Consider the following 12475-nt stretch of genomic DNA (forward strand, 5'->3'; position numbering starts at 1 on the left):
ATTTTTAAAGAGAAGCGTATATTATTATATTAATTACTCGTTCAATTTCACTAAATATTCTTCCGGAAGAAGCCTTAATCTTTCAATCAAATCGCAAATTTCTTTTTTCGATTCTTCGATCATAGTCTTTGATATGTTCGGCTAGAAGAATAAAAAATTATAGCGATTTTTAGATAAAATAACAGTCTCTCCCCCCCTCTCCCTCTCTCTCTCTCTCTCTCTCTCTCTCTCTCTCTCTCTCTCTCTATCTGTCTCTTGAATACCTTAAGAAATGTATGCGGACCACCCCAGTCGAGATAAAGTTGAGTTTCGAGTCTTTCGAAATTTTGCACTGCCTCGCAAAAATTGTCTAAAATATTGCAAAATGTTTCTTTAAATTGTTCGAACGTCGGTTCGAATACCAAGTTCCTCGATTTTATTACTAAATTTATTTTAAAACTAGAAGTGGAAGGCTGTTAAATAAAGGAAAATTTTAGGATAGTATTTCGTAATAAACGATGGTTCTTTATATAAACCTCGTTGAAAGTTTAAAGGATGTACTTACCGCGTACGTAACGATGTATTTCATAAAATCCTGAAGGGTTTTCTCGCACACTTCCAACAGTTGAGACTCCATCAACGTTGCAGTGCAATCGAAAAATCTTTTAAAGCTCTTACGTTGCAAAGGACTAGGCACGAAATTCTTCCTATTATTCTAGAGAAATGAGTTTCGGAATTATATTTGAATAAAAAAAAAAAAAAAAAAAAAATCTTTATATATTATATAATGAAAGCAATCGACGTTATTTCACCTCGAGATATATATCTTGTATACCAATGTACCAAGACTTGTACAAACTGCGCTTCGCCTTAGCGATTTGTCGAAAAATTAAATTCTGAAAATCTATTAAATCCCAACTCTCTTTATGCGAGGCAATGCCTTTCGAGTCAAACAAGCGAAATGTCCTGAAAAATAGATGTGGATGTATCAGATAAGTGGAAGCAAATCCGTAATTACGTACTCGTAATCGACAATCCATTGTTCTAAAGTCATTCTCATGCATGGATTTATTAAATGTATGCTCTTTTCCAGAATATATCTGTATCGTTCGATATATTGAGTATCGACTCGAACCATTGGGGTTTCATCCTACAATACAATCATCGTCAGCAATTTTCAACATTAATGCTTCCCTCGCAGCGCGAGACATGAATAATCAGTTAAATTTATCTGAAAACCTTGTAACGCAGATTTTCATCGTAAGGATACAACAATGTTGATTCTAATACGGCCCTCTTTATATTCATCGAAAAATCTTCTTCTATTTCCATCAACAATTTATTCGTGTAATCGACGAATCTGTTGAGCAATTTACGCGGAACTAGGCTCAATATTTTATTCAAAACATCCTCTTGAACTCGCGCGATCTGAGTCGTATCGGCACCGTAATGGATATAATAATAATATTTATTCATACTTTTGTCAATCTGTAAATCCTCATTCATTTCCGATAATTCCGGTTTCATTATTAAACCGACTAAATGTCTATGAACGAGAGAGAACAAACGATTTTATTGCGAAAACAAAATTTGATCCTATAGAATTTTATCGACTTACCGACGAAACTTTTCCCTTTTAAGTCGACGCATCGTGTACGATGTCTTTCGTACGTTGGTTTGTTCAGTTTTTTTCCTTTTGAATTTCGTACAATCGATCAATTCTTTCGGTAAATGGAATAACGGTTCTACTTTGCTATCCATCAATCTAGACATTTTAAAAAATTCGGTGGATTCTCTCTTTTGCACTTTCGTATCTCGAATTTGATCGATACTTTTAATCGAGCACTTGCAATCCATTTTCTTCATATTTTATTCCGACCAACAATTATTTGCGAGAGAAAATGCAATAACGTTTAAATCATTCTAATTAAATGATTTTATTTCAAACATACGTACGTATTGGTAACTTTAGTTCAAACTTTGTACACTTATTGTCTCGAGGGCGTTGCCTATGCTCTTACTTTTATCACGGACAAGGTACGGTGAGCGTCTTTATCCAAATAAATTTTAATTTATCGTTTGTTAAAAAATTACGATCCTCTAATAGTCTTTCGCAGGTGTTGCATGATGATCTTTTGAAAATGATCTTTCTTTATTTCTATTTAGAATATTTCTCCTCTATACGAACTCGATATTGAATACAGGTAGAAGCAACGACTTCAATTGATTTTAGTTTCCAAGCAACGAAAATCATTGATCCGTAAGAAAGTCATAGATTAATTAGTCTTTTCGGATTTATAAATTTACGATTTAGCTTTGGATCATTTCATTATTTCATAAGACGGACTTTTCGTTACCTCCTAAATATCTTAAGAGATTTTATAGGTTAAGTTACTTAAATACCACCTGGCTTTTCTTACCTTTCATTTACTCGTTAATACTTAATATTTGGCAATTTCAGATGATCTCTAGCCGTATAGTTCGATTCGTTCATACAAACAGTTTGCTATGGCAAACCTCAAATAAGTCGCTTCTAGCAAAACTAAGGAAGAAAACTGGATATACTTTTGCAAATTGCAAAAAGGCATTAGAATTAAATTCCAATGATATTGCAAAGGTATTATAATCCGTAAGAAATATAAAATACTTTTGTACTCTCTGATTTTATTACCTTACAACAGAATTTTTTAGTTTTTCCTTACTGTAGGCAGAAGTATGGCTGAAAGAGCAAGCTCAGCAGCACGGATGGATTCAAGCAGCAAAACTCCAAGGTAGATGTACTACTCAAGGTCTGATCGCAGTGATCGTAGAAAAAAATTACGGTGCACTCGTAGAAATAAACTGTGAAACAGATTTTGTTGCGAGAAACAAAAAGTTTCATGGTCTAGCAGAAATTGTACTGGCAGCAACATTGTGCCATGCAAGGACATTGAATAGTAATAACGAAGTCGAGAGATTTTCATTGGACACGGATACTTTAAAAGCATTACCTGCGAACGATGGAAAGACTTTAGCCGATCATTCTGCCTTGACTATAGGTACTATCGGTGAAAATATAACTTTAAGGCGAGCTTTATGTATGCGAGTACAGGGTGATGCAGTAGTATTCGGAGGTACGCATCCAGCTCCTATGAATCCTATTCCTGTATCTTTTGGAAGATACGGAGCATTAATAGCCGTCAAAGGTAAAGAGGATAAAATGATACTTGGAACTCAACTTTGTCAACACATCATTGGTTCGTAGACATTTTTCGTAGTCGATTAAAGTAAATATCTATTAATAGTAAATACATATTCTTTTTTTATCTTAACAGGTATGAATCCAATCAAAGTAGGAAATAATACAGTGGATCAGCCAAACATCGATATGGATAATGAAATCTGTTTAATATATCAGGAATTTCTATTGGATCCTAGTCTTTCGGTACAACAAGTTCTAAGGGATGCACAAGTAGAAGTCTTAGATTTTGCAAGATTCGAAATAGGCGAAAAACTAAATGGAAATAAGTTGTTAGATTCTGTCGAAGTTTGTGGTTAATATTAAAATCGAATGATAAAAAGTAAATTCTTCAATATAAATTTTTCATAATTTACAAATATTTCTACAGTCGATCGCGCTTCAATTACTTTTCCATATCAAATAATATACTTTTTACGAATCTGCTTGATCTCAAAAGTTTGAAATAATAGTTAGAATGTTTACTTTATCAAAGAAAAGCTTTTACCTGAACATATTAAAAAATGGATCGAATCGTAGATGTATATATAACTAACGTATGAAAACTTGTTATTTTATGTTTTTGAATCGAACAAATTTATAAATATTATAAAACGCTTTATTAAAGGCATATTAAAATATATCGTATATATTAATAAACAAGATCTTTGTTAAATCATCAATATTTCTGCGAGTGTAAATAAATATAAAAAAAAAAAATATATATATATATATATATATATATATATATATATATATATAAATTATGATTTTTATCAGGTAATTTTTCTCATGGAAAAAGTACTATAAATTTAAATTTCTTCTTCATTGAAATCTTTTGAAATTCTGCTCCGATATACATAGATGCATAGAATGTTCTGGCTGTTGTTGATTATTCGCACGCTGTCCGGACTTCCAAAGCCACATTCGTGAGTCTTTCTTCCAATAACGTGCGATATCTTTTGATGCATATTTTGTACCCTGTTATCAAATTATATACGTATAAATTAGTAATTGAGAGAACAAAAAAATTCTTAATGTATATAACGACATTGCCTGAAATTTTAAAATTTCAGGACCCTGAATGACCAAACGAAAGGATGGGATCTCTCTAGTTTGAAAGCCTGTGATCATATTTTCAGTTTCGTGATCATATAGAGGATCAGTCTGTACATCGCACGTTCTTTGAACTAATTCCGTACTATTTTTAGAATTAACATCTAAGTTCAGTTGTTCAAAAGCAGACGTAAAACTTTTCGATTCTTTGCAATTAATGAAGCTGACCTATCATCGAAGAAGGCAATTTGTCAAACTTATCTGAATTTATAACTGAAAGATACAATGAAGATTTTCGATTGATCGAACCTGTACTTCTTTGGAAGAAACGCTGCGACCAAGGTTACCGGCCAAACTCACTTCACTTTTCGTTCTGGATAAAAAGTTACTCTCGTTCCAAGAAAAATTGTCTACTGTTCGCGAAGAAATAGATGCGCGTTAAAAATTTGTCATAGCGTAGCATTAACGTGTCGAAATACCGTCGAAGTAGTCGTTTTCCTCGTTTTGCCAGTCCATCGGACCTTACTTTGTACGCCGTTCGATTATGAAACCCTACATTTCTTCCTATCCAAATGGACCAAGATGGTTTCTCACTATTTTCTCGCTAAATGTTCTTCTTAACAGGATCCATAACGCAATTCTACTGTTTTTTCTTCTTTTTTATATTCAACTTCGAGGAATGATTAATCGACCAACAAAATCGCTCAAAGACCTTTCCTTTGTTTTAGAAAACCGAATGAAATTAGAAACGCGATCCATATCTACTTATTGTAATTATTTAGGCGAATATTAATTAATCGCACCTACCTAGATCAGCAAGACTTTATATTTTGTCGATAATGTAGACTGCGAACGTTATCTATTAACGTTATCCATTGATTGTTCATCACCTTTCGCTTGAGGTATGTGTGTGTGTGTGTGTGTGTGTGTGTGTATATATATATGTGACATCAGCGCGCAAGTGAACTACAAACGTAAGCTGGAACACACTGTCTCTACCGTATCTCTAGCGTATCAATGTATAAACTTGTGTAATTTATATCTTTTTTAAGTGCAACATAACAATCGGGTTAGTGTGAGTTAGTGTTAGTAACTCATACCTTTCAGCCGCTCGTATTTATATCCTTATTTGATGATATCGTGCCTGTTACAGTGATTCGTGTGCGATACGATGCAGCGCCGGTATGCATTTATTTTACGATATAAATGCATAATGAATAATAAATGTAATTGTTACATGCAATAACTAATCTATAAATCTGCAACAAAAAAAAAAATAAGATTATGTCGAATATTTTCTAAAAAATAATAATTTGCGAATATTTATACATCGAAAATTATTTTATATAAAATAAATATATATATGCATTTCTTCTATCTTTTCATTTTCTTGTCGTTATTCTTATTGTATATATTATTGTATTATATATTATTATTATTATAGTAATAGTAATAATATAATATAAAGTGGACTACTGCTATAGGGAAAAGCACAAAAAGAAATAGCGCAATGAAACCGCTCGAAAATATATAGCCATTCCCCCGGTAGTACTTGCATCGAATTTAATTTCGATATATCACAAGTAGTACCGACACAGGTCTCACCACATGGAGATTGTTGCATCTGGAGATCCATGAACTGACTCTACTTTAAAATCTATCCTATTAAACGTGAAGATGACTGCTGTTTTTTGAAGAAGCTTTATTTTTACGCATGAACTGTTCGAGAAAGAACAACATTTTTTAATAAGACTTTTTTGAAGGAAAATAAAGCATTTTCGATAATTATAATAAATCATCTCCTCGTTTAAATCTTTATCTTTAAAATGAGACACTGTTCATCAAAATCGGTCAAGGATTATTACGTCTAGACGTAAGCGTGAATCATAATAAAAATGGAGACGACGAACAGCGTAATAAAAAAAAATTCTTTATCCCCAAGTGGTAGGCAAACCGTTCCTACAGACATGTATGTAAGAAAAAGTTGCCTATGTTCAAGGGTTATAAAATTTCTGATTAGTATATAGTTATTTAATTCCGAAAAAAATCATGATAAATGTTCATTATGTACATATGAACGAAATGTAAACAGTAATTCTAATTCATCATTAAAAGAGCTTTTGATCGTGACTTTGAATAAGATAATCGCGAGTAAAGTCGAACAGGTACGTTCAGGTGAGTTGAGATGAAATGAATGCACCAACGCCATCGAGGCTATGCCCGCATGGTTCTGCGTGTATTCACCAAGTTACCCGTGTGTTACGGCTGGCCGATCAGAGTTCCGGACCCACTTCCGGACGAGTCCGTACCGGTATGGTTTCTTTTTTAGCCACGAATGTGCAGTATCAGTTGTTCCGCGTACAGTTAAGCGTCGTTTCGCGTGAGAGCTATCACGTTATCCTTCTTAGCGCCTTTAACCAATCATTCTTCAATTTTTCACCAAAAAAATAACATTAAACGGCTCTACCTTAAAATTAAATGGCACAAGGACGTGACGACAAAGGAATAAAAATGGATTTCGCTAACAATAAATGGGTGAGTTAGAAATAATGATCCATGATTCGTTTACAAAGAGACGACCATGGCTTTGCCTTTTTGCTTCTTCCCTTTTCCGATTTCGCCTATATTTCTCTGTATTAATTTCTTTTCGACTTGATAGCGAATCTGCAACATATTAAGAAAGGATTCTATGATTATTATCTGAGCTTAAACAAAGAGGAATCAGTTAAAGCATACGAATAATCAGATAAGAAACTGAACATTTCTACGGGCACATTATATTCTACATCCAAATGAACAATCTTTCAATTTTCGACGGTGCTTTCTCTTACGTGCGATGTTAAATATATTTTGTTTTTACACGAAGAATAAATTATTATAAAGGCTAAAAAAGAATTGTGCCTTTCTATCTCGGATAGAAAGAAAAAAAAAAAAAAAGAAAATTATCTTTTCACCGACGTAGCTGCGTGTTGTTGCGAAAGAAAGGATGCGCGTTAAATCCGTCGTGCTCGAGAGAACACGAATTTCTATGTTTTCGCGTAACTCGATGCCAAAGAAGAAGACGAAGACTACGCAAACGATGTAGTAGGCGTACGTAGAACATGGCCGTTATTTCCTGCCAGAAATGATTGTCGCGAACGATGCTTAAGCAGCAGTCATTTAAGTCCATAAGTATATATACTTATATATGCAAGTATTACATATGTAAGTATGCATGTATAATAGTACATGCAAATATAATGATGTTACAAATTAATGTTACGTTGAGTAACAATTTTAATCGCGTGTTAGATTATTCCTTCCTTGATATCCTTTTGATTTTCTTTAGAATCTGAATATATTTTCTGCATCTGTAAAACGAAAAATGCAAAAATGTCGGTCGTGCAAAACGCAATGATAATTCTAAAAAGTTTACACAAGCGGATGTAAGGTACAATGCATGTGTGTCAAGCGCTCGCAACGGCACATTCATCGAGCATCTGTCGCGTTAATAAAGATCAAACTTGTGGAAGAGTTAATTAAAGAAATACGACAAGATTTCGAATCTTCCAACTAACGACGATAACGATTTATCACTACAGGTCGTAGTAAATAAGTAGAAATACCGGTACGAGCATTAAAATCTAAATGCATTCATTCAATAAGTAAAATAACGCCAACTAATCGTTAGCAACAGTTGTATAAGAGCACGTGCTCTCTCGCGGAAATGCATATAACACGTTGGTATGAATGAAAACTTCGAGTACACAGGAAATCAAAGGCGACGAACTAACTGCGTGTGCGTGCGAGTACCAATTCGTGCGTCAAGTGGAGAATGCGTCCGATGTCACTTAAATTATGTAGATTGTACAGATATACAGAGTGTTCCTACAAAATTTTATGAAACTAAAGAGAAGGCCTAAAAATGTTTCTCTCTAAATTTACAATCCTTCGAACATGCCGTCGAACAAAAAATCGAAATTTTACAATCTTATTAGATATATTAGACGTATTTAAATCATTAAAAAAATTTACATTAAGTAAGATTTTTAACGTAAAAATGTCAAAGACTTTTTACGAATAATATGTTCGAAATTAAAAATTATTTTTATAAGTATTCTTATATACGATCATCTTTATCAATAAATTGATTAAAGATTTTTAGGAACGTCCTGTACATAGACGTAGACCTATATGCATAATGATCTTAGAAAAGGCAGAAACAAACACGAGACAGGACATATAATCACGTACGAACACGATCATATGGATTACCTGAGAACGTACTCGTTGGATCCTAACTAGAGGATCTCGCTCTCGTGAGTTCTCATACCCCAGTTTTCTGTCAGCGATCGTAGTATACGGATACCGGTCCGCGTTTCTCCGCGTTGCGAAATGCACGAATATTCAACGAGAGTTAGAAAGAGTATTGCTAGATTGTAGGGAAAGATTCGTACACTTCTTAATTCGTATGACAAGGAAATGATAATGAAAAAGTCTTGTCGTTCTTAATGTCTTTCAAAAATCTTCTTGCAAATTTCAGAACAAATAATTTCAATTAATTAACGAATTCGAAAATTTATCCGGAAAGAAAGCTCAATTCGTTAACCCAGAATGATTTTTAAAAACTACGCGCGTATATTATCGATGTTTTAATAATAAACTAACTACAATCAACGAAATAGCACGTTTATTCGAAATAAAGTCGATAGTTATTGCGAATTTTCTCCGATAGGAAACGTTCAAACTCTTCGAATGCATAAAATCTTGTTGCTGATAACGATAAGCAAAACACTAAATGTTTGGTACCGATTGTTGACCGGTTAATATCACGCTTTCCTAAACATACCGTTACTAATTATAGTTAGGGTGAACAATTCAACTTCCTGTACTTCGCCTCGCTTCGTTGTATCGCTTAAAAAATCGGCCGTTTCCTCTTCATTCGACTCGTTTCACGAAGAACTTTCACCATAATCCTTGTAAAATATGTCAAATGCCATTGTGGTTTATCCGGATCTATCAAATATGTTCGTGCAGGATGAGAGAAGTTGCCGTTCCGACGATTCGTCTGGTGATATCTTCAAGAACGTACCAAAGGATAGCAGTACTTTCCGAGTCTGGAAAATTGAGGTATTTTTATTCTAATCGATATTAAATATCTTTTCTATGCCGTATCTGTAAAGTGTAAATTTTATAAATCTTCATTGCAACGATCGACAATTCCTTACCAAAAAGAAGAAAAAAAGAAAAAAAAAAAAAAAAAAAGAAAGAAAAGAAAAGAAAAGGAGGAAAAATTGGATGATAAATTTAAATATCATTTTTGTCTACAGCAAGGTTTACGTGCCACAGCTGTTTCAACAAATAACATAGGATTTTTCCTAACGGAATCAGCCTATATTATTTATGCAGTATCTTCCAAAGATGGTCCTCTGCCGTATCCTGGAATGCCGGTAATTGAATAAAATAATCGTGCAACTTATTGTTAATAAATTATAAAATATCACGCGAATTTTAATCGTTTCGATTAGATAAAGGATTTAAAAGGAGTATCTTCGATACGTGCCATCCATTTTTGGATTGGATCCAGTTGCGATGCTACGATTTCCGGTGCCGCAGCCTTACGTGCAGCCGAATTAGATTCACAGATTTCAGCGACAATTCTATCGAGGGAGGCTCAAGAACGTGAAAGTCCTAGATTTCTTTCGTATTTTCGGCAAAGGCTCGTCATAGAGAATCTTCATTTCGAGACACCTACTTGTACGATGCACAGAGTTTCCGGAATTACAATTCCGATTTTGATCGAACTAGACAAAGTTCGTTGGGAAAATTTCACCTCCAAAGATGTGATTCTAATAGATGTTCATTCAAGGTATTTATAATCGTATTGTATGGCATTACAACTGAATTTATGATTCCATTTTTTTAATATACAGAGGTACAGTATTTCTGTGGCTCGGATCGTCTGCCGATCCGTTACATAAGAGACACGCGGCAGCTATTTTAGAAGAAAGGAAAGAGAATAATAACGACGTTCGAGTGATTATCGTCGAGGATGGCTACGAACAGACCCTTCCAAAAGGAGACAGGCACCTTTTTGCTACCGTCCTAGATCCTTCCTGTAGAACAGTGGCACCAGACCGTCTTCATCGAATCAACATACCTGCTCCTGTAAAACTCTATAAATGCTGCGAACAATCCGGAAAATATAAAGTTGCTGAACTTAAGTCCGGTCCGATCTTACGTACCGATCTCACTTCTGGATCCGTATATCTGATAGATCGTGGAGAGACTGGTGTTTGGGCCTGGGTTGGACGGGACGTTAACACTCGAGAAAAGCTAGAAGCTGTCCGAAACGCTCGTGGCTTCGTAAAGAAGAAGAATTATAGCGCGACGATACCAGTTGCTAGAGCTATCCAAGGTTATGAACCAATCGAAATGAAGGCTCTGTTGAGAGGATGGGAACCCTCCAAGATGAGACCATTAACATTGCCACCTACTTTTGAACCCGATTACATGAACGAGAGACCCAGAATGGCAGCCGAATGTCAATTGATTGATGATGGTTCTGGTGAGAAAACTCTATGGAGAGTTAATCAGAAGGAGGGTATGATTGAAGTCGTTGACAGAGCAATTTACTATGCCGAGGCATGTTACGTTATGAGATATAAATATGGCCACGGTCGTAGGTGCAGAACGATAGTGCGTATCTCTCTCTCTCTTTCTCTCTGATTTCTTTTTCAACACATAGAAGATCTTACTTCCCCAAAAACATATAATGTTATCTTTTCTAAAGGTATACTGTTGGGAAGGTGTTCATACTATAAAATTTGACAGAGAGGCTGCTTTGGATATGGCTTGTCGCATAGCTGAAGAGGAGTCTGGTCAATTGATAAAAGCTTCTCAAGGCAGGGAGCCACCACATATGTTGCAAATATATAATGGCACATTGAAGATACTTGCTGGACGTCATCGTGATTTTCGTAAGCATCGTCTAGAATGTCAGCAACGGAAACATTCGTAAACTTCAATATTTAGCTGTTCTCGTTTCAGCGCCAGAAAAATATCTTGTAAGGGTATTCGGATCGACGCCGTACACATCGAAAGCCGTTGAACGTCCTGCGAGATCCAGTAGTTTAGATTCTAGCGGTGTTTTCATACTATTCTCATCTAATCCAGTTGTCTGGTGTGGTGCTAGAAGTACCGGTGATGCTAGACAAGCTTCTCGACGTCTTGCACCGAAAAATGCACCACTCGTTTTAGAGAGTAAAGAAGGCAACGAATTCTGGGCAGAGCTGGGAGGTAAAGATCTTAATTTAATAGGTGTTTAAATTACTCGTATTGATATTCTTTTCCTTTAAGGTCGTGGAACGTACGGCACAGAGGTTGCTGAAAGCGAAGAGGAACAGGAGAAACATCTCTTTCGATGTCAAACGGAGGGTAATATTTTTGTTGGCGAAGAAGTTCTTGGCTTTGGACAAAGTTCACTTATTCCGGAGGCTACGTGGCTACTAGATGCTGGAAATATGATTTGGATTTGGTTAGGCAAACTATCAGCAACAAAATCTTTGAAAGAGTGTGTAGAAGATGCAATGATATTCTTGTACAGCCATCCGGCAGGGAGAGACCGTAATACAACAATTTCTATAATTAAGCAAGGTATGGTATATCGTCATTTCTATTAAAGTTAATATTAAATTGGTAATAATAGAAGTTGCTTACATTTCTAAAAGGGATGGAACCACCAACTTTTATAGGACTTTTTGAAAATTGGAATCATAACCTACTACGAGATTATAAATCTTTTGAAATAATATGCAGCTCTCTACAAGAGAAAGAATTGTCTATTAAGATACAGACAACCGGAAAAGTAACAACGGAATTTGATAACTTTATTAAATATCCGTTATCGGTATTGAAAAACGACGCTGAAAATTTGCCATCTGGTGTTGATGTTGCACGGAAAGAAATGCATCTTACCTTTGATAATTTTATAGCGATATTTAAAATGGAGCCTGCCGAATTTGAGAAACTTCCTGCCTGGAAGAGGCAGAGGTTGAAGCAGTCAGCAGGACTCTTCTAATCACTGCGAAAATTTCAAACTTCAATTTCCCATGTGCACATTTTATTATAAATTCATTAAAATAAATGCGTTAATCTTACTTTACTATTTGGACTTCAAATATGTATTTTCGCGATGGTTTCTAAAAATAAAACAAAGAAATCTAAAAAATTCCTCACCTATGT

The 12475-nt window shown here is 34.9% G+C and overlaps 4 protein-coding genes across 7 annotated transcripts; 2 read left to right on the plus strand and 2 right to left on the minus strand.

Moving 5' to 3' along the window:
- Positions 1 to 967: 967 nt before the first annotated feature.
- Positions 968 to 1629, minus strand: LOC146872790 (dynein axonemal heavy chain 7). The gene is made up of 3 exons (XM_085659156.1): positions 1598 to 1629; positions 1219 to 1525; positions 968 to 1129 (listed from the first exon to the last, which is right to left on the minus strand). The coding sequence occupies exons 1-3, from the start codon at positions 1627 to 1629 to the stop codon at positions 968 to 970; spliced, it is 501 nt and encodes a 166-aa protein (XP_085515282.1).
- Positions 1630 to 1975: 346 nt separating this feature from the next.
- On the plus strand, positions 1976 to 3779 carry mEFTs (elongation factor Ts, mitochondrial). Of its 4 annotated transcripts, none has more exons than XM_035862510.2 (4): positions 1976 to 2016; positions 2441 to 2596; positions 2687 to 3215; positions 3294 to 3779. In XM_035862510.2, exons 2-4 carry the CDS (start codon positions 2441 to 2443, stop codon positions 3515 to 3517), a joined length of 909 nt encoding a protein of 302 aa, XP_035718403.1. In that variant the 5' UTR covers positions 1976 to 2016; the 3' UTR covers positions 3518 to 3779. The 4 variants fall into 4 exon arrangements, with proteins under 4 accessions (XP_035718403.1, XP_085515361.1, XP_035718404.1 ...); XM_085659235.1 differs by having other exon boundaries at positions 2001 to 2021; XM_035862511.2 differs by lacking the exon at positions 1976 to 2016 and adding an exon at positions 2049 to 2183.
- A 192-nt stretch (positions 3780 to 3971) lies between these two features.
- LOC146872791 (uncharacterized) lies at positions 3972 to 4681 on the minus strand (the record flags this gene model as incomplete). Its single annotated transcript, XM_085659442.1, has 3 exons — positions 3972 to 4177; positions 4253 to 4480; positions 4562 to 4681. Coding segments are annotated over 3 exons (504 nt in total), but the record flags the coding sequence as incomplete, so codon positions are not given.
- Positions 4682 to 6534: 1853 nt separating this feature from the next.
- Positions 6535 to 12440, plus strand: qua (villin like protein quail). The gene is made up of 9 exons (XM_035862466.2): positions 6535 to 6787; positions 9269 to 9361; positions 9562 to 9681; positions 9760 to 10100; positions 10165 to 10930; positions 11025 to 11211; positions 11282 to 11530; positions 11591 to 11887; positions 11962 to 12440. Exons 1-9 carry the CDS (start codon positions 6731 to 6733, stop codon positions 12309 to 12311), a joined length of 2460 nt encoding a protein of 819 aa, XP_035718359.1. The 5' UTR covers positions 6535 to 6730; the 3' UTR covers positions 12312 to 12440.
- Positions 12441 to 12475: the final 35 nt, after the last annotated feature.

This window comes from Vespa mandarinia, chromosome 9 (assembly GCF_050613455.1).
Source record: "Vespa mandarinia isolate Hongniang chromosome 9, ASM5061345v1, whole genome shotgun sequence".
NCBI classification, from domain to species: domain Eukaryota; kingdom Metazoa; phylum Arthropoda; class Insecta; order Hymenoptera; family Vespidae; genus Vespa; species Vespa mandarinia.